The 24,804-nt window shown below is 36.8% G+C and overlaps 1 protein-coding gene across 4 annotated transcripts in view; it reads left to right on the forward strand.

The window, feature by feature from the left end:
* SLIT2 (slit guidance ligand 2) overlaps window positions 1–24,804 on the forward strand; it is a 367,685-nt gene that overhangs the window by 264,502 nt on the left and 78,379 nt on the right. For 2 of the 4 annotated variants that reach the window (XM_054554980.2, XM_024246094.3), the window contains exons 12-20: window positions 2,054–2,125; window positions 6,423–6,566; window positions 6,677–6,840; window positions 7,814–7,837; window positions 11,612–11,762; window positions 14,670–14,744; window positions 16,259–16,402; window positions 22,146–22,289; window positions 24,157–24,323. In XM_054554980.2, coding sequence (XP_054410955.1) covers window positions 2,054–2,125; window positions 6,423–6,566; window positions 6,677–6,840; window positions 7,814–7,837; window positions 11,612–11,762; window positions 14,670–14,744; window positions 16,259–16,402; window positions 22,146–22,289; window positions 24,157–24,323 — 1,085 coding nt within the window. The remainder of the gene's footprint in view (window positions 1–2,053; window positions 2,126–6,422; window positions 6,567–6,676; window positions 6,841–7,813; window positions 7,838–11,611; window positions 11,763–14,669; window positions 14,745–16,258; window positions 16,403–22,145; window positions 22,290–24,156; window positions 24,324–24,804) is intronic. The other 2 variants (XM_054554981.2, XM_024246095.3) reach the window with 1 other exon arrangement.

A 24,804-nucleotide genomic window follows, 5' to 3' on the forward strand; every position in this document is an offset into this window, starting at 1 on the left:
TGTAATTTCCTCCTTTTTTGCCGTTTACCCACTTTGTCTCATTAACAATAGCATCTGTTACTTTTTAACATAGTCTTAAAGAAAGCAATGATTTATTGGAAAAAATAATTCCACAATATAAATACAATGCATCTCCTAGCGTGTTCTCCTTTCATGCTATTTGGGCCAACCTTCAAAGCAAAAGTCTCAAGTGAACAACCTACTAAATTGTCCACCCCTTGATACTCATGCAGGTCCTCCACAATTTATATACCTCTTTGTTCCTTTCTAAATTGCAGTGGATTCACAATATCAGACTCTTTGACTATTCAAAATTACTCTTTTGAATTGCCCTTTGAAGCCATACCTTCTTTATCTCAGTCATATCAGTGCCTGAGACATGGGCAGATGATGGGCATTCAAAAAAGACAGATTCAATTGAATTGAGTACCAACCTTAGAATCTGGCAAAGTTACAGGCACATAGTAAGTGCACAATCTCTATTGTTGAGTGAATGAATTGAAAGATATTGAATTGAATATCCCAAACTGGTGCCATCTTAATCTACTCATTTGTGTTTCCTAATGCCCTCTCTTCTCTTAATCTTGACCTCAAAATATATATTTATTCATGCTTTACCTTTTCTAATTCCCTTTCTACCTTGTTCTGGACAATATAGAATCCTCTCTTTTGTTCTTTGATTTTTAAAATGGTTTCTTCTCTAATTGATTTACTTTTCTAAAGAAATCTACGTTTTCTACAAACAAAACTGCATGTTCTATTTTATAGTTATATCATGGAATCTAAAGAGACAAATGGAATATCTCTTTACACTATAATAGCATGCAGCTTTATTTATTCCTTTGAGGATTTTCTTCACATTTTATAATATACCTTACTGCTCTCTGACATCTTGAAAGAGGAACAGCTTTTCTCTCACGTATTCATCTCTCTTGTATTGTTATTTTCTTCCTTTTCAAAAAGAGATTATATACTGCTGCCAAACATATCAATTATTTAGATTTGCATTTCAGCTTTTTCTTTATATGTTATGGCAGCCATTTATTTCCCAAAAGAATATCTCTATGATCTTTGAAAATGATATATGCTTATTTTAGAGATATATTAAAATACACAAAAATATGTAGATGTAAATTCAAATCACCTCTGGATGGCAAATCATCTGCCATCTAAATATATTTCCCTTTTATTTTGTGCATATATGTGTGTGTGTATATGTGTATATATATACACATATATGTATATGTATATATATATACATATACATATATGTATATATATATATATTTTTTTGAGACGGAGTCTCGCTCTGTTGCCCAGGCTGGAGTGCAGTGGCGCGATCTGGGCTCATTGCAAGCTCCGCCTCCCGGGTTCACACCATTCTCCTGCCTCAGCCTCCCAAGTAGCTGGGACTACAGGTGCCCATCACCATGCCTGGCTAATTTTTTGTATTTTTAGTAGAGATGGGGTTTCACCGTGTTAGCCAGGATGGTCTCAATCTCCTGACCTCATGATCCGTCCGCCTCGGCCTCCCAAAGTGCTGGGATTACAGGCATGAGCCACTGTGCCCAGCCTGTGTGTATATATTTTTAAAACAAAACTAACATAATACTTTAACATGCTTCTTTTTTACTTAATGTTGTATCATGAGAACTTTTATGTCACTATATACTCTTCTATACTTGATTCTACACTTAGCATTCTTCTTTGTCATATACAGTGTGCTCTCATTACATAGGAACTGTGTATGCGTGTTCGCAGAGAAACAACTTGAAAGGAAACATTTCTATGAAACGGCAATGCAAGTGGAAATGATATATACATATATAAAATGTTCTTTATTTTTCTGTTTTCCAGATGTTCTACAGTAAGCATATATCTGATCTGTAATCAGGCAAAAGACATTTGCAAATGAAGTTTGTTTACTCAGCTGTAACTTTTGTGATGTATTGATTGCCTACTAGCTTCCTGTATGCCTGAGTAAATATGTATTAGATGAATTTGTTATGCAGGTATGGTATCTAATTTTTTTCATTTAAAACATTTTTTTCAGTGTCCTCTATGGAAATAAAATCACAGAACTCCCCAAAAGTTTATTTGAAGGACTGTTTTCCTTACAGCTCCTGTAAGTATTTGACTGTTTTGGATCTCTCGAGCCTAATAATATATATTAGCCAGTTTGTTGTCTCATATTTTTATGGAGGCTTTGGAAAAATTTGACTCAAAATGATACAGTTTAACAAAATAGAAAAGAGTAGTCTAGTCAAGCTAGCATTCGTGATTATTTACTTGAAGACACAAGTTTTGGAATAGTCCCCAAACCATTTTATCTACACTATCATGAATGTATGCATTCTGGCTGCTCTATCATTTAAAGCTTCTACAATCCCTGTCTTTGTAAAACATCTGTTTTAATGTAACCAGTAGTTGCAACTGAGAAAAATATGGTGATGACTTTGGGAGGCCGAGGTGGGTGGATCACGAGGTCAGAAGATCCAGACCATCCTGGCTAACACGGTGAAACCCCATCTCTACTAACAAACAAAAAATTAGCCAGGCGTGGTGGTGGTGGGCGCCTGTAGTCCCAGCTACTTGGGAGGCTGAGGCAGGAGAATGGCGTGAACCAGGGAGATGGAGTTTGCAATGAGCAGAGATCGCGCCACTGCACTCCAGCCTGGGCGACAGAGCGAGACTCGTCTCAAAAAAAAAAAAAAGATGTGGTGATATACTCAGCAACCTTTGTCCAAAGAATCTGCAGGAGCCACAGTGCTGCAATAACTTCCTCAAACAGATGGCGTGCGGTGAGCTGTAACACACAATAGTCCTCAGACTAAACCTTTAGAGAGAGAATTACCTGTAAATCAAAGACCACTCTGATTAGACAATAGATACTACTCATTTGTCTCAAAAGAAGTATTTACCATACATATTTGCAAAAAGCAGATTTAACACCATGTGTTTTAATGCATGCCCATATGAAAAGTAAAGTTGGAAAAAAATGCAAATATTAAAACTTGGTGGTTAATCATCAAATTCTATTCATATCATCAGAGGACCTCATTTGGGGCATACACTGGCCTATATGCTTTAGATACAAAGATAATTGTGTTGTAATTTTTTTCTTAGTAAATCTCCCTTAAAATCCTTACGCATACAATGTTATTTTCCCTCTGGAGTATATTTATTTCTTGGCATTTATTTGGTAACGATTTATTCCTAATCCCACAGTCTTCATATATATATATATATTCCTGAATTGATAAACTTATGTTCTTAAGTACATTCTATTATCCATGTCTGAAACTTTTTCACCATTATGCAGGAATGTATTTTACATTACACCTTAGCACACACACACACACACACACACAAACGAATGAAATAAAATGCTAATGAAACAATAATGAACCTTATTATGTGTAGTGCTCTCTTTTCTATTCAGCCCCACCCCAATTCTCTCTTTATTTTCTCAGTGCTACATAACCCAGTAAATTTATTTTACAATAGACCAATGAGTCATGAGAAATACTGATTTTGTAACTTAATGACTTTATTTGGGTTTCAAATTTTTCTAAGCTTTGCATTTCTGTTATTAAATATTGCTACTAATTTGATAAAATTATGCTATTCACAGTCTAGGTGTCTGTACACATTGTAGATATAGCTTGATGCTGTAACCAAGTATTGCCTACTTGTGACTCACCTCTTTGCCATTCTTCCACATTCCCCTAGAATTACTCTCCATTCCAGTTACTCACAATCACTCTTACTATCACTGCCCTATCTACTACCAATACATAAAGTGTCACCTTCTTTTTCTTTCCATGCACACTTATTGGTGGTTGATGTAACACACATGCTAATAAAATATGGAGATCTGTATAGATAAACCTTACTTCTAAAGCCATCTTTATAAAGTTTCATTTCTACACTAAGGCTCATTCTTAAGCCTGCCAGAGGGAAAGAATGGCATGATTATCTCTTTACAGCTAGCTGAGAACTTGGTAAAGTTAAGTGTCTTAGTTTTGGTTGGTCAGATATTAGAGAGAAGAGGCAGGGAAATAAAAGAAACAAAACAGATTGTTGTTTAATATTTATTTACTTTTCCTTGGGCCACACTGAGTTAAAGTGAGTACAAACTGCATAGATGCAAGATGATGTGAAACAACATCTTTCAGTTTCCTCAGGCTCCACACAATTTCATTGTCCTTGTTTGCTCTCTAACTGCTTCATTCAATTAGATTATTAATTAAAGAACAGGTCAGCATTACTTGAGTTGTGGCCCAGGGAAGAGAGGTATGGGGTTAATCAGCCCCTTTCACCCACCATTTCTTGAAGGCTTTTAAGAAGGTATTACATATACCAGAGGGAAGATGAAAGCTTCAGCTCCTGATGGGGAATCAAAGAGCACAGCCAACTGAGTCACCGTGAGAAAGTCATCACTTTGCATGTTGCTCATGTAGCACCTTTAAAAAAATCAAGTAAAATGGAAATACCCCATGTTAACATAGAGATTGTTTTATTGTCAAAGGAGAAAATATTTTTTAGTATGTTAGATAACGAGGCATACCCAAACCACATGACACGTATTTTTGAGCTGTTACAAATTTGTTAAAAGTTTTAAGTATCAAAGCACTGAACTAAATATAGCTAGATATAGCTTGATGCTGTGTCCAAGTATTGCCTACAGTTTCTCCCTCTTAAGGCAGGAATTTAAAAAAATTTCTCCATTCCCATGGAGAAAAATATTCTTTCTCTCCTTATATAAAAACACGCTTCAGACCATCGCCAAGGGGACCTTTTCACCTCTTCGGGCCATTCAAACTATGTATGTATAAGTGATTTGGATCACATTTGATGACATTGTTTCCACTCTAAATGTAAGAGCTGAGTCCATTGCAAGTCATCTATGAAACTGTCCTGTATGTGTTTCCAAAGGCATTTGGTCCAGCACCCCTTTATTTGTGACTGCCATCTCAAGTGGCCAGTGAATCATCTCCATACCAACCCTATTGAGACCAGTGGTGCCTGTTAGGAATGGAGAAAAAGAATATTATTTAAAAAAATTGTCCTTCCTGAAGAGGGAGAAACTGTCATTGGACAAATAAGCAGGTCTGCATAAAACAGTTGACAAGACTGCATAGCATGGAATGACATTTTGAGGAACCCAGAGGGAGGAGTACTCTGTTGGGTGGAAGTTGAGTTCAGAAGGTGGTTGAGGAAAGTAGAGAGCAGAGTACATGCTGAAGAATAAACCTAAGCTCACACACAGTCACATCAAGAAGAATGATGTTTGCCAAAGTATAATCCATAAACCACAGTTCCACAGAATATTGATATAATATATAGGGGAAAAAAAGGAGTTTGTGGGGAATTATGTTAAAAAGTTAAACAGGTATTTATAATATAAGACTACAACCTATACTAATGTACCATGTGACTCTCCAAGAGGGTTGTAAAGTATTCATTCAACAACCGATATTTATTGAGCTCCCAGTATGTGCTGGGCAGTCTGGGAAAGGAAAGGAAATGAAATAGACATATGGATGATTTCCTATGGGGGTAGGGAGGCATATAGATGACAGTCAGCAGTAACGTAACAAGTTGTGTAGCAGAAAAATATATATATACTTTAGAAAATAGAAAAAGTAGGTCAAAGTAAAAGGAATTGAGAGTGCTAGGGGTTGGGAAGGGATCAAAGACAGCCTGCATGTATTAAGGAGAGGGGTCCGGGAGGCTGGATTGAGAAGGCAGTATTAGAGCAAGCTTGACATCTGGGAGATGAACATTTCATACAGAGAATAGGAGAGCCTGGTGTGTTTAAGAAAGGCAAGGAGATCAGTGATTGGAGCTGAAACAGCCAGGAGGAGAGAACTGGGAAGATTGCAGAGTTCTGAAGAGTGGCCTACAGGTCAGGCTGTTGTGACGACTTAGATTTCTGTTCAGAGCCAACTGGGAGCTGTCGCATGGTTCTGAGAAAGGGGTGACATGATTTATTCCATGTTTAGAAGGATCACACTAGCTACTGTTTTGAGATTAGCCTGAACTACTTTTCCAGAGTGTCTTGAGGGATTAATAATGTCTTAGGGCATCTTTATGGTGTCCTTGCCGGTGGACGCTGGGTTTCACCCACCTTTGTGTACTATTCCACCTTTACATCTTCCAGAGGAAATGCTTAATATTTGTATTGAATATATGTATAAGTACCATTAGATTTAGGTTCATTTGATCACATGATTTTTGCTTTATATGGTAAAACCCCACATCTGCAGCCTCTAATTCCTAAATTATTAAAGTTAAAATGTTAGTGTTGAGGTGAAAAGAAATATATTTCTTGACTGGGTTTTCTTAAAAAGCACAAAATCTTGCAGGTGAGTTAATGACATGCTACACTTTAATTCTACAACTATTTAATCAAACAGATTATTGAATGCCAACAAGATAAACTGCCTTCGGGTAGATGCTTTTCAGGATCTCCACAACTTGAACCTTCTCTCCCTATATGACAACAAGCTTCAGACCATCGCTAAGGGGACCTTTTCACCTCTTCGGGCCATTCAAACTATGTATGTATAAGTGATTTGGATCACATTTGATGACATTGTTTCCATTCTGAATGTAAGAGCTGAGTCCATTGCAAGTCATCTATAAAACTGTTCTGTATGTGTTTCCAAAGGCATTTGGCCCAGAACCCCTTTATTTGCGACTGCCATCTCAAGTGGCTAGCGGATTATCTCCATACCAACCCGATTGAGACCAGTGGTGCCCGTTGCACCAGCCCCCGCCGCCTGGCAAACAAAAGAATTGGACAGATCAAAAGCAAGAAATTCCGTTGTTCAGGTAATTTCTTCACGTGTTATTTCCCCTGTGACCAACAACAATGGTTACATGAGACCTAACAAAAGCAGCTGGCCTTCGGCTGATTAGTGAATACTGTAGAATCGTATTTCTTTTTCTTCTGCCCATGAATAATAAAATAAAGAGTACTGTAGACACAATTCAAATAATACTTCTATATGTAACATTTTAACACCATATAGAGCAGAAGAAACAGGCAATTGACCAAGTTAAATAGATGCCTAGAGACTTCGTAGTACCTTTCCAAAATTCAAACTTCACCAGAGCCTTTTAGCTAACTCAGAATACCTTTAAAGTATGTTAAGTCTCATGTTTGTGGTATTGACCAACCTCAAGTAATTAACTGTATTTTCGTTTCTTCAGAAAGCGAATTGAGACTTGGTTACATGATTTGTTTGGGCTCAGAAGTACAGGGGCGCCAGGAGGGACTCCAGATCCCTTGCTTCTTATTCTGAATGCACTTTCTCAGTTTGCATTCTCTTATTTTGCATACAACTGTGAGGATGCATTTTTTCCAAAAGCTATTTTTTAAAATATTTTGGTAATATTGCATTTATTTCTAAAAAGCTAAATATGAATGCATTGTATTGATATTAAATGAAAGGCTGCCATCATTCTAATTTACTATTTGCTTTGGTCTAATATTTTCCTTTTTTATGATAGAATACTTTATATGTCTTTTTGGTAGTATGCTACCTAACTATTCCAGGCGTATTTCACATTCGGCAGTTAATTTCATACTAAAAAGCTAATATAAGAACCAAGCTGGTTATTGTCCATAATTATAGATGCATTTACTACTCACTGTACATTATTGTACTTCAGTCACAGCTGTGAATATACATTTTTCACTTAATTGTAGTAACTTTAGTCCATTCTTAATCTAATATAACTCATATCTCTGCTTGCTGACATTCAGGTGCATCTTCTATTTTTTTTCTCTTTTTTTATTTAGCTAAAGAACAGTATTTCATTCCAGGTAGGTTTTGCTCGGTAGTAGGACTAACTACAGACACCCTTTCCTCACCTTATAAAATATAGCTTCTAAAACTGATATGCATGCTTCTGAAAGTACAGTGGATACTCTATAGATAGATTGACTTATGCATATATCACTTGTAGCTGTTTCCTGAAATCCTGACCTTTGCATGCAGCTTCTGATGTTAAACATATATATTATTAAACTCCACCTTTTCTTCTCTTTCTTTTACTTTGGCGCATTATCTGAAATTTCTCACAGTAGCTAAAATGTTTGAAGCTATGGCTTTCTACTTAAATCATTTTCTCTCCTTACATTGTATATCTGATCTTCCAACCTGTTTTTAAAATATAGCTAATTGAGCTGGTTTTAAAGACAGAGATCTTTCTGATGGCAAAGAGCTAGTTCTACATGAAATCAGTTACAGACACACAGAATTTCATTTTCAATCATGAAAATTACTTTTTTTATAGATTCTTATATTTAAAAACTGCACTTATTGCTTTACTTTTGCTTCACTGTTTATAGAGAAACAGCAGCTCCCTGCTGATTTATATGCAGTTGTTTCTTATTTGTTTGTGACTTTACATTCTTCTATATCCAGAATTACAACGTAACTCCATAAAAAAGAATATTGATGTATGATGTGAAAGTATCAGAAGTTCATGGACACAAAATGCCTTGAATAATTTAGGCAGATGGATAAAATGTATCTAAGAAAAGTAATCGCAATGTTTTACCACTTCAATTGTAACACTATCAAGACTGATGATTCTAGAACTAGCTCTTTAAAATACGTTTCTTTACTTATTTTTCCTTGCCTGCCAATTGTGTAAAATGCCTCTTGACTTGTTTGTTTTAAACCATTATGTTAAGTATCGATTGGCCACATTCACCATCTCTTGGGTATATTCTAGACTATAAAAAATTTTAAGAGCTATAGATAAAAAGATATTTCTACAGCGTTAGTGTACAGTGTTAGTCTAACTTTCCATATTTTCTTAAGAACTCTGGGTTTAGTCTCTATTTTAAGGAGATATTTGTTAGCTTGCCATTATTGAATTACAATTTGGATAATTTTATGGATTTAGTAGATTTGGTGATATGACTTATTTTGAGCTTGAATGATCAATAGCATTGTATATTATTATACTGGCTGCATAACAAGTAACATGTTGAAAAGAACAGTTGATTGGCCTTCATTGACAATGTTTAATATTAATTACTTTACCCAATTAAGTGGAAAGTAATCTGATAGCTATTATTTAACCAGAAAAAGCCATATTCTAAACACCAGACTACCTATAGAATAAAACATTAATATGATTTAAATCCTAAAATTATGGCAGTAATGTAATTGGTATCAAATTATTCAAACTATTTCATTTAAATATACTTAATAATTGATAAGTTTAATATTTCCAATTCACTAAACAAAGAACAAAAGTCAGGTTGTTTTCATATATTCTGATATAGTTTTTGCCTGTTACAGCAGCCAAAATAGCATTTGGAAATTATCTTTAATATCAAATATCGTGTCTTAAGTTTCAATTTATGATAATTTAATTTACATTCTTTAAACATAATAATTGTAGAAGCCAGGACTCAAAAGGATCATTTGGGCCTCCTCCCCTTTTTTCCAAAAATTTTAATTAAAATTTGAGTCCACCTAACAAGCCACCATAAAATAAGCATTATTACTCTTCCGTTGAATGCAGATTATTTGAATTGCAAGTCTAAGTGTACCTGTCACTTAGACTTTGTGCACTCTTATTTCATTTTGGAGTGAAGCTTAAATCATAAGACACCAGATCCTCAATAAATATCATGGCATTAACTGCCAAATGTAATGAAACCATTATATTCACCATCGCAAACTTCTTATGAGATTCTGATTCCATTTCCACTAAGAAACATTATTTATAAGTTGAAAAGTTCATTTAAAAGTGTACATCACAATATAAGGATTAATCCAAATGTTCTAATGATTGTCCTTGAGGATCTCCATGATTAATTTTTAATTCACTTTTACGTGTGTACCTCCCTACTACCGTTTTATATGGCACTGTATGTCTTACAGTGGTAAAAGAAAATCTGTCTTGCAGAGACTTCATCTTTTTTTTTTTTTTTTTGGAGACGGAGTCTCGCTGTCTCCCAGGCTGGAGTGCAGTGGTGCTATCTCGGCTCACTGCAAGCTCCGCCTCCCGAGTTAACGCCATTCTCCTGCCTCAGCCTCCCCGAGTAGCTGGGACTACAGGCGCCCGCAACCACGCCCAGCTAATTTTTTGTATTTTTAGTGGAGACAGGTTTTCACCGTGTTAGTCAGGATGGTCTCGACCTCCTGACCTTGTGATCCGCCCGCCTTGGCCTCCTAAAGTGCTGGTATTACAGGCGTGAGCCACCGCGCCCGGCCTTGAGAGTTCATCTTTTAAAGGAATCGAGAACTTAATTTGCACTATGCATCTTTTATTACATTGGTTTTCTTGTGGGACCACCGTGCTTCAAAATATTAATTGTAAAATTTTACAAAGCATGACAATTCCCATCACATCATACTATTTTTTCAATAATTCCCATAATAAAGAAAGAAGGAAGAGAGCTTAGTTTTATAAATATGTATATTAATCTTAATTGAGATTACTCTTTCTTTCCTTCTTGGTGATCTTTACTTTTGCAGGAATTCACCATTTTGGCTGTAAGTAAAAGTGTCTGATCTGAAACATAATACCCTCCCTTTTCGATCCTGATGTACCTTCTTCTAGTCTTGATCTTTGGCACCTTTTTTTCAAGAAGAAACCACAGATCTTTTGAGCTTCTCTGTTGTCCTTGTAGCTCAGCTTCAACTTCTTCCTGGATGTTGTTCCCGAAAGCTGTTGTTTCCATTCTGCAGTTCTGAGGAATGGTGGAGGCACCTTTTCCGTATAGCCCCTTCTTTGTGTTTCCAGGAAATCATCGGTAGTAATACTCTTACTATGGTCATAAACATTCTGCGGGAAGAATGCATGTCATGTAAACAGTATTACGTTTCCAGAACGTCTGTAGCTTTTCTCCTCCTTCCCTCCATTTTCCTCTTGGTCTTACCTTTGGCCTAGTGGTTGGTGTAGTGATAATGTAGCGAGATTTTCTGTTGTGCTTGATCTAACCATGTGGTTGCGAGGTATGAGTAAAACATGGTTCCGTCAAGCACCATGGAACGTCACGCAGCTTTCTACAGCATGACAAGCTGCTGAGGCTTAAATCAGGATTTACCTGTCTCTTTCTACAAAATCAAAATGAAAAAAGAGGGCTTTTTAGGCATCCCCGAGATTATGTGAGAGGGAGAGAATAGTAAAAAGTCCATAGAAAATTTAAAAGCCTGAGTATATTTATTTGCCTTGAAAGCCCTAATTTACAATGAGATATAGGATCATGTTTATTACTGGATATATTTTCAATTCTTGACTCAGAGAAAAAAAATAAACTTTTTAATAATATCCATTGTGTGACTAGCTGTGAAGTAGGCTAGAATGACTCAGAATTGGATCAGCAGAAAGTACAGCTGTGAAAAGCTCAACTTTATTAATGTTTTCCTGTCATGTGAATCTGGTCACTCTTTTTTCCAGAAAATTCCAAGCCTTTCTTTTAACCTTTCTCCTGACATCCTTTGACCAAAATACCCCAAGTTGTCTCCCTGCTACATAATCTATAGTTATCTGACTTTTTTCTTCCTACAAACTAATAAATATTCTAACCTTTAGACTCAGTATCTTTTTTTTTGGTTTGAATTCTCAATAGGTACAGAAGATTATCGATCAAAATTAAGTGGAGACTGCTTTGCGGATTTGGCTTGCCCTGAAAAGTGTCGCTGTGAAGGAACCACAGTAGACTGCTCTAATCAAAAGCTCAACAAAATCCCGGAGCACATTCCCCAGTACACTGCAGAGTTGTAAGTTCATCCCCCAACAAAATTCTGGTTGGGATGGAGGGGATCAAAGCATTAAAGCATAGGAATGTTTGTCTTGCCATTTTTATTATTAATAATTGCATTAATTTTAATTAATATGCATTACAGTGGCATAACTCTTCTTGTACAAGAATATATTAGAGGCTACCTTCATTCATCTTTCTAGCCAACCATACGATTAAGGACAGAAACTATTTTATCTCTCAAAATTCAGTAAGCACTTCATACTAATAACAATGAAATTTATTTGATGCTTATTTATTGGGTAGTATGTATTCCCAATTTGTTTTCTAAGTACTTAGTTTTTTAACGTATTTAATCCTTATAACAACTAAATAAAGTAGTTTGAGAGCCTCCATTTTCAATCTGTGTAAACTATCAATAGATTCAAGGAGTCCGTCTTATCTAATTTACTACTTCATTGACTTACGGGCGGAAGGATTCAGTGATTATCAAGTATTAAAGTAGAAAGGATAGCTTTTTCTGAACAATGCAAGAAAAGCTGAAAAGGCAGAATATGATGACATTTACACTTAACAGCCTTAACATAGGACCTTGCACATAGTAAGTGCTAAAATGTTTGTTGGAGCACTTACAGATTCTATGCCCATGCATGGTTTGCCTTTACTGACTTTATTTATAAAAAGAGGACCTTTAATGTTAGTGTTCTAACAATTCAAGGAAAAAACTAGCAAAACCTCATCATTCTCTAAACATCTTAGCCATGTTTATGTATAGCACCATCTGGTATTTGTCATTTACTGCTTTGCAAAGTTCGTTGTCTGTTTGTTTGTATATAATCCTTCTGTCTTTAACTAGATTATAGCTCCTTGATGACAGGGATTGTGTGTTATTGTTTATCTCTCACTGTGCCTATACTCATGCCTGTACTTAATTAATTTTTAGCAATTTGAATAACTAAAAATAAAGTAACTTTTTTAAACTGTCAGCTTTCAAAGAGTTGACAGAAACCAACTATCTTGTAGTTATAGTGATTTTTTTTTTTTTTTTTTTTTTACTCCTGTTAATTGATGAAGCATTTCACAGCTCCAGGAATTTTAGAAATACGTGGAGACCATGCAACCAAGGCCCTGAACTTTATTTTTTATGGTCATATGGGGATTTATGCTTATTACCTATAATACTACAAACAAGTGCAAACAAGTGGTATCTTCCAGCACAATAGCACTTTTTTTTTTTTTTTTTTTGAGACTGAGTCTCACTCTGTCGCCCAGGCAGGAGTGCAGTGGCACAATCACAGCTCCCTGTAGCCTTGGCCTCCTGGGCACAAGGGATCCTCCCACCTCAGTCCCCCACCCCCATTCCCTGAAGAAGCTGGGACCTCAGGCATACACCACCACACCCAGCTAATTTTGCACTTTTTGTAGAGATGGGATTTTGCCCTATTGTCCAGGCTGGTCTTGAACTCCTGAGCTCAAGCAATCCTCCTGCCTCTGCCTCTCAAAGTGCCAGGGTTACAGGCATGAGACACTGCCCCTGGCCTAGCACTCTAAATAAGTTTGTTTGTCATGGAGGAATTATAGTGGAAACTAGCCTCCAATTTAGACTTCAGCAAATGTGTGTAGTGTAAGAGTTTATAATTTTTTTCATTATACAATAAAATCAGTACTGAGAATAAAATATTTGCAAGTCATGTATCTAATAAGACACATATTCAGAATATATACAGAACTCTTATAATTTAGATTAAAAGGTATTTTACTCAGCTAATGAATGGTTAAATTATTCATATTGACCTTTCTCCAAAGAACATATACAAATGTCCAATAAACACATGAAAAACTGCTCAATATCACTAGTTATTAGGGACATTCCAATCAAAACCACAATAAGATACCATTTTAGACCCACTGGAATGGCTAAAAAAAAAAAAAAAAAAGGAGAGTAACATAGTGGAAGAAATTGAAACCCTCATACATCGCTGGTCTGAATGTAAAGCTTCCATGGAAATCTTTTTTCTATTTCTCAGAGAGTTAATCACGATTTACCATGTGATCCAGCAATGCCACTCCTATGTATATGTCCAAAAAATGACAACATATATCCAGGCAGAAACGTGCACACCCTGTTCTTAAGCAGCATTATTTATAGCCTTCAAAGAATGGAAGCAACACAAATACCTCCTAACTGATAAATGGATAAACAAATGTGTCATGCCTATGTAATGAAATGTCATTCAGTCTTAAAAAATAATGAAGCACTGCCGTATGTTACAACAGGAATAAGACATTACACAAAGCAAAAGAAGCCAGACAGAAAAGGCTACATCTTACATGATTCCATTTATACAAAATGCCCAGAATAGGAAAATTAATAAAAGCAAAAAGTAACCTGGTGGTTGCCAAGAACTGTGGGGGAACAGCCACCAGGGGTGACTGGTAATAAGTATGGGGTTTCTTTTGGGGGTAATGAAAATGTTCTGGAATTAGATAGCAAAGATGGTTGCACAACTGAATTGTACCACTTTTAAAGGGTAAATATTCTGGCACGTGAATTGCATTCTAATAAAGCTGTAATTTTTGTTCTAATTGTGAAGCAAATGATTAGGGAAAAAGTCTAGAAATCCTTTTTAGTGGGGACGATAGTGGAAAAAATTAGAGAAAATTTGTTCTAGAGATTACTGAAAGCTGGTTTTGATCTTTGTTTTTTTTTTTTACTGTGTGCTTCCTAACATTTTATTTTGATGATTAAAATTTGAATAAAATGAGAAAAAATATCAGTACGTTCCACAAATCTTCTGTGATATATGTATTTCCTTTTATTTTCCTGGTGTCATTAAATAATGTTAGAATTCATTTTGAGAAATCAAATTTAATCCTGTCCTAACTATTGGTAATAAAACTTCTCTATTCCTTCTTTTTTCTTCAGGCGTCTCAATAATAATGAATTTACCGTGTTGGAAGCCACAGGAATCTTTAAGAAACTTCCTCAGTTACGTAAAATGTAAGTCACTTGTTAGCTATTTTTTTTATTTCTGTAGCATTTTTTGTGTTCATTTCAGTTAAGTTTCTTAGAAAATTAGAAAATATTAAAAATCCTGGGAAATTTCCCTATGATGACTACCTGTGACATGAATTTAGGGTAATCTCTGCAAGGGACTTTTCTGTGTGTTCAACAGTGTCAATCACATTTTCTGTAGCAGAGCCTAAGCATCTTACTTTAACTCAGACAGCTGGTCTGTTATGTGGCCACAGCAGGAATCCAGCAATCTAAGCACATTAAAATGGGTTCAGTAATGTTTTGTAACTTCCTTTACTATTCCCCAAACCATGCTGTTATTTTTTTTTTTCATGTCAACTATTGGACTTTTTTACTTCATTAAACTTTCATTAGAAGATAGTCAAAATTAATGATTGGTAAACTGGCTTGATAGCTCATCTGTGTTACTACATGTCCACAACTCATATTTTAAAATAAGTTCATAAGCTCAGCAGTTTCAGCAACACTCAGTGGGTTACTCCATGCCCCTGGGGAGGTGTGACAGGGAGACAGGACATAGGTCAATAGCATGGGACCAATGGAGCACCCTCACACATGCAGAAACATCAGCATCGGCTTGCTTTAGCTGTGTGTCCACATATGTAACTGGCCCATAGTCACATAGACTGTAAGTTACCAAACAGACTACTTGTACAGATGGCATCCATATTAGGCTACCTCCCAAATGGTTTCTGATATCTTAATTGCCCTCCTTTTTCACTGTTATGAAATGTACTTTCTTTTTAGCTATAAGATGATTTCCCATGCAACAAATATTTATTAAGAAGCTACTATGTACAATTCTCTCAGAGAAATTAAAATACGTGTAAAAATGATCCTTATTTGGGGGACACTCCTGGTCTTGGAGTGATCAGTGAGAAAGAGGAAGAAAAAGCCTATAGACGGTTGACCTCAACTAGATACTCTTGCCTTCTGGCAAGCATTGTAGTAGTTGGTATCATACGTAATACTGACAGTTAATTTGGTTGTTTCAACACATTATTACATGAGACATTCTTCTGGGAATAAACTCATATTCAAATACATTCCTGATGCTATATATAAAACGCTAACAAATTTTAGCCCATCTATCTCTACCTAGTTGCCTTCTTTTAGTCATTAATTCATTCGACAATTTTAATCAGGGATTTTTTTTGAAAAGTTTCTTGTTAGGTTTTCTAGATGGCATAAACGTTTGTGTAACCCAATACCTGATCTCAAGAATTTTATACTCCTGGGGCCCCTTGGAGAGTTTGACATGAGTCCCGCTGGCATTTTTTACCATAGACATTCCTTCTTAGTATTATTGTCCCTTTGTCTTGATGGTGTAAGGAAGTGGAATCTTTTCAGAGCCCTGGCAGTGCTGGGCAGTGAAAAGTTGGAAAATTTGGATCATTAGAAGAAAATGATCAACTGTGTTTCAATTCCCTCCTTATTAGAAATTATTTAAAATCTTTGTTCCAACAACTTTTATTTAGAAACTTTAGCAACAATAAGATCACAGATATTGAGGAAGGAGCATTTGAAGGAGCATCTGGTGTAAATGAAATACTTCTCACGAGTAATCGTTTGGAAAATGTGCAGCATAAGATGTTCAAGGGATTGGAAAGCCTCAAAACTTTGTAAGTATTTGTACTTGTATTGCAGTTCTTCTACCAAAGATTGCAGCTCATTGTTCATTATAATCCTGCGAGAGAGAAACACCTCCTACTTTTACCCACCCCACTACCTCTATCTCTTTCACATTCTCTCTGTTACACACACATACACACACTGCTACACACACACACACATATCGTGAATGCAAATGGTCCCTTACCCCAATATTCCTGCCTTCGATGTGTGTTACACACACATACACACACATGCGTGCATGTATTGTGAATGCAAATGGTCCCTTACCCCAATATTCCTGCCTTTGATGTGTGTTACACACACACACACACACACACGTATTGTGAATGCAAGTGGTCCCTTACCCCAATATTCCTGCCTTCGATGTGTTGATAGCAGATGATTAGGGGCATCCCCCATGGCTTCTGTCTCCTCTACAAAATAGATCATCCTTGTTCCAGTGCTTATATGGGTCTGACTACCCTGTCCTGCCTCAAAATGGTCATTTTATTTGTTTGTCTTCAAACACCTCTCTATACTATACTTCCTCTTGGCTCAATGACTGTAAGCTTTAGAATCTCCTTGAATCTCTGCAGTAGAATAATTCTAACAGCTTATCTGGAGACTACTGTTTTTTGTCCCTGCAAGGTCTCAGTGTAAAAGAAAGACAGGCTGGTGATATATCTTCCACTGTTTTTTCAAAGAAAACATGCTAAGAGTTATGTCTACTTGCTCAGGGGTAGGGTGTTTGGGGGAAAAAATTATATATGTTTCCAAAGAGTTGTTGTCCAAGAAATATGGGGATTAGATTGAGGTATTTCAATCAAAACTACTTAACAACACTTTTGTATTACTTGAATTTTTCACGTGGCATACACACACACACACATATACACACATATACATTGTATCTATAAAGTATATAATTATGTTTGACAGAAGCGGTAGCCTAAAAATTGGAAGAAAGACAAACCAAACTCTGAAGCCTTTAGAAGGCAGAAAGGAAAATATTCGTAACCAAGAAGCAGTCCTTGGTAATTGTAGTGGGGAGTCTGTCTCCCGCCAAATCCACAATCCTGCCCCGCGCAGCCTGTGAGAGCCATGTATGACCAGTGGGCTGAAGGCTGAGTCCATTGTCTGCTCTTTATCAGATACGGAGGGAGAAGGGCATTCCCACAGCCAGCGAGATGTATTTATAGCATCCCAAATCCAAATCCCCACCCCCAAAGCCCTCCCTGCACCTAAGAGCAGAAGTGCTTTCCTTGTGTTTTGCAGGAATAGCCTGAAACCTGACCACCCAGCAGGACCAGTCTGGGACCTGCTGACCCATCGCAAGGGCTAACTTGGTGCCCTTTCAAAATGATAGGCAAACATTCAGTCAGCCTTGTGATGAAAGAGATACTGAGGACCAGGCGTGATGGCTCATACCTGTAATCCCAGCACTTTGGGAGGCCAAGGTGGGCAGATCACGAGGTCAGGAGTTCGAGACCAGCCTGGCCAATATGATGACATCTGGTCTCTACTAAAAATACAAAAATTAGCCAGGCATGGTGGTACACGCCTGTAGCCCCAGCTACTTGGGAGGCTGAGGCAGAAGAATCGCTTGATCCTGGGAGGTGGAGATTGCAGTGAGCCGAGATTGTGCCACTACACTCCAGCCTGGGTGACATAGTGAGATTCTGTCTCAAAAAAAAGAAAAGAAAAGAAAAGCAAGATACTGAGGAATATGTAGGAAGAGGATAGAAAAGAGACCACAGGTGGCTGCATCTAACCTTTTCCAGAGTTGTCTCAGGTAAAATACAATTATTGCAACAAGCAGAAGTCTCCCTTTTCACACAGCAGTTAAAAGACTTTCTTGATACTGGAACCTTCTCCTGGCAGGGAAGTACCTTGGAGTGGGAGGAAGGCAGTAGGCTGTAACTCCACCTGTACGCATGTGTTCAGGCAGCCATAATGAGCTTCCACAGACTGAATTGCTTACACAATAGAAACTGATTTTCTCATCATTCTGGAGGCTAGAAGTTCAAGACAGAGGTGCTGACAGGGTGGGTTTCTGATGAGGCCTCGCTTCTGGGCTTGTAGACAGTCACCTTCTCACTATTTCTTCAAATGAGTTTTCTTCTGTCCGCTCATAGGGAGAGAGAGTGAGCTGCCTGGTATCATTTTCTTCTTGTAAGGATGGCAGTCTATCAGAATGGGACCCACACAATCTCACTCAACCTTAATCACCTCCCTAAAGTGCCTCTTTCCAAATATAGTCATACATACATTCTGATAAATGTGTCATCAGGCAACGTTGCCGTTGTGCAAACATCCTAGAATGGACTTACACAAACCTAGATGGTGTGGCCTACCACACACCTAGGCTATATGGCACAGCCTATTGCTCCTGGGCTACAAACCTGTGCAGCATGTTACTGTACTGAATACTGTAGGCAATTGTTACTAACACAATGGAAAGTATTTGTGTATCTAAACAAACCTAAACAGAAAAGAACAGTAAAAAATATGGTACAAAATATTTAAAATACTACACCTGTGTAGGGCATTTAAGAATGGAGCTTGCAGAACTGGAAGTTTCTCTGGGTGAGTGAATGAGTGAGTGGTGAGTGAACGTGAGGGCATAGGACATTACTGTACACTAACATAGGCTTTATAAACACTGTACACGGCCTGATGCGGAGGCTCACACCTGTAATCCCAGCACTTTGGGAGGCTGAGGCGGGTGGATTACTTGAGGTCAGGAGTTCAGGACCAGCCTGGCCAATATGGTGAAACCCCATCTCTACTGAAAAATAGAAAAATTAGCCAGGCATAGTAGCAGGTACTTGTAATCCCAGCTACTCAGGAGGCTGAGACAGAAGAATTGTTTGAACCTGGGAGGCGGAGGTTGCAGTGAGCAGAGATCGCACCATTGCCCTCCAGCCTGGGTGACAAGAGTGAAACTCCATCGCAAAAAAAAAAAAAAAACAAAAACAAAAAAAAAAACAAAACACTGTACAACTGTACACTTAGGCTTCACTAAATTTATTTTTTAAATGTACAAACATTGTTCAGCTGTATAAATTTTTTTGCTCTTATATTTATGTAAGAATTTTTTTATTTTCTGTTATTTTCTTTATTCTTTTCTATTCTTTAAATTGTTTGATTTACTTACTTTTGCATTTTTAAACTGTTTTGTTAAAAACTAAGAAACAAGCACATACATTAGCCTAGGCTTGCCCAGTGTCAGGATAATCAATATATCAATATTACTGTCATTTCCCTCCACGCCTTGTCCCAGTGGAAGGTCTTCAGGGGTAATAACATGCAAGGAGCTGTCATCTCCTAGGATAACAATGCCTTCTTCTGGAATAGCTCCGGAAGGACCTGCCTGAGGCTGTTTTATAGTTAACTTTTTGTTAATAAGTAGAAGTACACTCTAAAATAACGATAGTATAGTAAATACATAAACCAATAATATAGTTGTCTATTGTCATTATGGAGTATTATGTGCTGTACATAAGTGTTGTGCTATACTTTTATACAACTGGCAGCACGATAGGTTTATTTATACCAGTATCACCACGAACATATGAGTAATGTGTTGGGCTATGGCATTATGATGGCCATGACATCTCGAGGCAAAAGGAAATTTTCAGATTCCTTGCAATCTTATTGGACAACTTTCGTATAGCTCTGCTTGACCAAAATATTGTTCTGTGGTGCATGACTGTACGCTCACATTTGGGGGTTAGGGCTTCAAAATGCGAATTTGAAGGGGACACGGTTCAATCCGAAACAGCACCTCAAGGAACTTATCAAAGTATTTCTTCTTGTTTTGTTTTTCATTCACAGGACTGCCCCTGTGAAAAGTTATCTAAATTCCACTTTCTCCTTTCATTATATTTCTGTGGATGTTTTTGAAGTGCTTACGTTTTAGCACCTGAGACAGATATTCACTGACTCCCTCCTTAATCTAATTATGTTCCAACGAGTGTCATAGAGCAGTTTAGAACCAAACTCAGGGTAGTCAGTCCTAGAATAGTTTTATCTGAACATACCTATTCTTGGTGTCTTTTGTCTTGGAGCTATGAAGATTTTGAGAGCACATTTCCATTCCCCCTAGGCTTCTTAACCCTAATAGGCCACTTACTAGTTCGTATACATATTTCAGCCAGTCATTGAATTCCTTGACAATACAGGTGAAATTTGTGCATATGTGTGCTTATGGATTTTTCTAGCAACAGAGATCAAACTTTTCTCTTTTTTTAAATTTTTATTTATTTATTTATTTATTTATTTATTTTTTGAGACGGAGTCTCGCTGTGTTGCCCAGGCTGGAGTGCTGTGATGCTATCTCAGTTCACTGCAAGCTCCGCCTCCTGGGTTCATGCCAGTCTCCTGCCTCAGCCTCCCGAGTAGCTGGGACTACAGGTGCACACCACCACGCTCGGCTAATTTTTTTGTATTTTTAGTAGAGACTGGGTTTCACTGTGTTAGCCAGGATGGTCTCGATCTCCTGACCTCGTGATCTGCCTGCCTCGGCCTCCCAAAGTGCTGGGATTACAAGCATGAGCCACCGCACCTGGCCCTCAAACTTTTCTTCAACTTCCCCCAGGGGCATGTGACTCCAGCAAGATTAAGATCCAGTGCTCTTCATCATTTATGACAAAGGAAAGCGCTGATAGGAATGCTTTTCTGTTGTGCATTTGTTTTCTAACATAAAACGATCCCTTCATAAGGAAAGCATCATCTTTTCTTCTTATCTGTGACTTCGCAGACTGCAAATGTTTGTATTTCTTATTTATTATGGGGCAATCTAGAATTTTAAAGTGACACTTTGTTTCTTTATTTTTACCTGTCTTTTTCACATTCTTCAATATTTTAGTAGCCAACTTATGTTTAGAAAAATTAAGGAATACTTTAATTTTTCAGGAAATCTGAATACGATTTATGGCAACTATTCGTATACTCATAACTATTTTCACATGGGACTTTGAGCTTTTTGTTCAGTTTTTAAGCCAGACAAATAAATAATTAGCAAAGAATTGATAATTGAGCCAAAACTTTAGCAGTAACAAGGAAATGACAATAGTGTTAATCCTATTAATGACAATGACTAAAAAAAAAAAAAAAGTATTTTTTTCATGGTAAACCTTTTTAAACTTTATTGTGGATATGGGATCTGTTACCGTTGCCTCTTTTTAAGTTCTCAACTTAAAACAATGAGCTAATTTTCATAAATGAAATTATTCGTGTAGTCTTTGTAGATATTCTGTCCATTTTGGCGCCCCCAGCCCATGTTTGACATTGACTCAGTCCCTGAGATGCCCTCAGTTCTTCATCTGCAGTGGCTATTGATTCTTTTCCGCCTCCCTTCTGTTCAACCTCAATGTAATACTGCCCTGAATACACAAATCACAGGGCTCCAAGGACTCAGAGAGCTGTAGGTGAATTAGGACATTATGCAATCATGCAAACATAATTGTAGCATCAAAGGAAAACATTCTTCCCTCATCGTGGGATTGTAAATCCATGCCTAGACTCACCGTGCCTTTTGTAACTGAGATTAATCATTGGCAACTCAAAGCATTTTATTCTTGCAAGATATTCCCAGTATATATTCATAGCAATATCTAATAGCAAGAGAACACTTTTAAAAAGTAGTAATGAATGCTACATATTTGCAAGGATCATTTTGATCCTCAGATAGGCAAAATTGATTGCCTGATGCTTTGTCTCCATAACAATGTCCTTTTTTCCCCTCAGGATGTTGAGAAGCAATCGAATAACCTGTGTGGGGAATGACAGTTTCATAGGACTCAGTTCTGTGCGTTTGCTTTCTTTGTATGATAATCAAATTACTACAGTTGCACCAGGGGCATTTGATACTCTCCATTCTTTATCTACTCTGTAAGTATGAAAAATAGCCTTTATGTATTACTTGAGCCATTTATTATATTTGTTAATGTATTTAATGTATTATTAAGCATTTCATTAAAATGTGATCAAGGGTTTTAGGACTTAAAAAAGGACAAACTTATTCACATCAAATTTATTTAAATTTTTTTAAAAATATTACCTACTATCTTACATTAAATTTTAACAAAAAATTATAGTATTGTTCAGTGAATTATTTTTCATAGTGATATGATCAATGATGTAGCTTAATTCCAAATTTTAGAATTATTATAACTTGATAGTGCTGCATATAAAAGAAATGTTATAGATTTTTGCCAGTATTCTCACATTGGAGCATTTTCAGTATAAGTATTATAAAAGGAGAAGTGATAGAGTTATTGCCAGCAAACTTGGTCAAAAGGATCAGCTGGACACAGTGGCTCATGTCTGTAATTCCAGCACTTTGGGAGGTTGAGGCGGGCGGATTACTTGAGGTCAGGAGTTCGAGACCAGCCTGGCCAACATGGCGAATCCCTGTCTTTACTAAAAATACAAAAAAAAATTAACCGGGCATGGTGACACGTGCCTGTAGCCCCAGCTACTTGGGAGGGTGAGGCAGGAGAATTGCTTGAACTGGGGAGGGGAAGGTGGCAGTGATCCAAGATCACGTCACTGCACTCCAGCCTGTATGACAGAGTGAGACTGCATCTCAAGGAAAAAAAAAAAAGAATCATTCGAAATGACAGGAAATATATTAGGATGACCAGATCAAAAATAAAAGCTGTTTACTAGAGGGGATCTACTATGATATTAGCAAAATATTGAAGAAATAGGTTGAGCCAATACAAGAGAATATTTTTGTAGACAGCTTAAAAATAAAGAGTATTTGTAGGCCTATACACAGAATTCAAGAAATGTAAATAAATAAATAAATAAATAAAATTTAAAAGCAAAAAAAGCCACACACCTCCAAACAATGTATTTCAGGTCTCTTATATGTCAGTATCTAAAAAGCAGCATTTGAAATTATTAATTATCTAACTGATAAGATTTCTCAGTAATGGTGGCATGCAAATATACTAATCTAACTTAAAAGGAGGGGAATAAAGATAGAGAAAAAAAGTTCGTAGCTCAAGTCAGTGAAGAAATAATTTGAGAGAAGCATCCATCCGTCAGTAAAGTACTTAATCCTCTTTTTGCATAAAATGTGACATTTTACATCAAGTGACTAATTTGCGCATATTAAAGATGGCATGTTTATAAATAATGAGATTGTCAATAGGTTTATGCTGAAGTGGTGAGATGCCAAAAGTATTGAAATTTGTAGAAGTAAATTCATTTTTATAACTGGCATTTAATCAACTCAGCTGTCAGTTTAGATGGGAAACCTATTCTCTAGAGCAAATAAGAGATGGAAATCTCGAGATGACAAATTAATGAATTAGCTGTTGTCAGGTTAAACTCAATAATATAAGGTAATCAGCCTTCATCTTTATATTAAATTACTGCATTATCATTGCAAAGTTTGACAGCAAGTCAGATTTCTGACAAGTTTAAATTATTTCTAAATGAAATATCTATCAGGATCCACTGTATAAACCCCAAATTCTACCTTACCTTATTTTTTGCATGAAATCATGTGAAGGATTACCTTATGTAAAAGTGTTGTTACTGCTTAAGTTCCAAGCATAAATATTTTAGCAAAAAAAAAGTGCATCTCATATACTGCATGTGATTCTGAGTAAGAATGGGGACTGGGAATACAAAGAAGAAGGAATCATTCCAGCGGAAATAGTGTGGAGAAGGGTAGCTGGGGTTTTGAGAAGGAAGAAGATGAAACCCCAGACTAAACTGTGCATTGTTTGCCTGTGGCTCTTAGAAACCTCTTGGCCAATCCTTTTAACTGTAACTGCTACCTGGCTTGGTTGGGAGAGTGGCTGAGAAAGAAGAGAATTGTCACGGGAAATCCTCGATGTCAAAAACCATACTTCCTGAAAGAAATACCCATCCAGGATGTGGCCATTCAGGACTTCACTTGTGATGATGGTAAGAAATCCTTGTCAATTCTTTGATTGTCAGGCATTCACATGCTTGTTCCGATGCAGCTTTGCACAAATCTACAGCATAGTTCAGCTCAGCAAATAATGATCATGTATCTTTTGCTTTGTTGTTTGGGTTCTGTTTTAGTGCCGGGACACTTACTTTCTTAGACTTGCCTTCCACATTTGAGTCTACTTGATGTGCATTTCAGAACATTTTAGATTTCTAGTTTCCAACTTGTGGTTGGTCTTATTTATATAGCTTCATTTGAACTTTTCTTTGTGAGCCTAGGCATGTTTTTTAGTACCTACCATTTTCAAAGGAGAAGAGAAATTAACTTACAGAAGTTTTAGTAAATCTGACAAAAATACTAGTTGTCACTTTTTAATGCTCTTTCTATATCATCACATTTGATTCTCATATAGCCCTATCAGGTACATACAACAAGTTCTATTATTATTGCCAATGAACAGAGAGCTAATTTGAG

This window comes from Pongo abelii, chromosome 3, assembly GCF_028885655.2.
Source record: "Pongo abelii isolate AG06213 chromosome 3, NHGRI_mPonAbe1-v2.0_pri, whole genome shotgun sequence".
NCBI lineage: Eukaryota > Metazoa > Chordata > Mammalia > Primates > Hominidae > Pongo > Pongo abelii.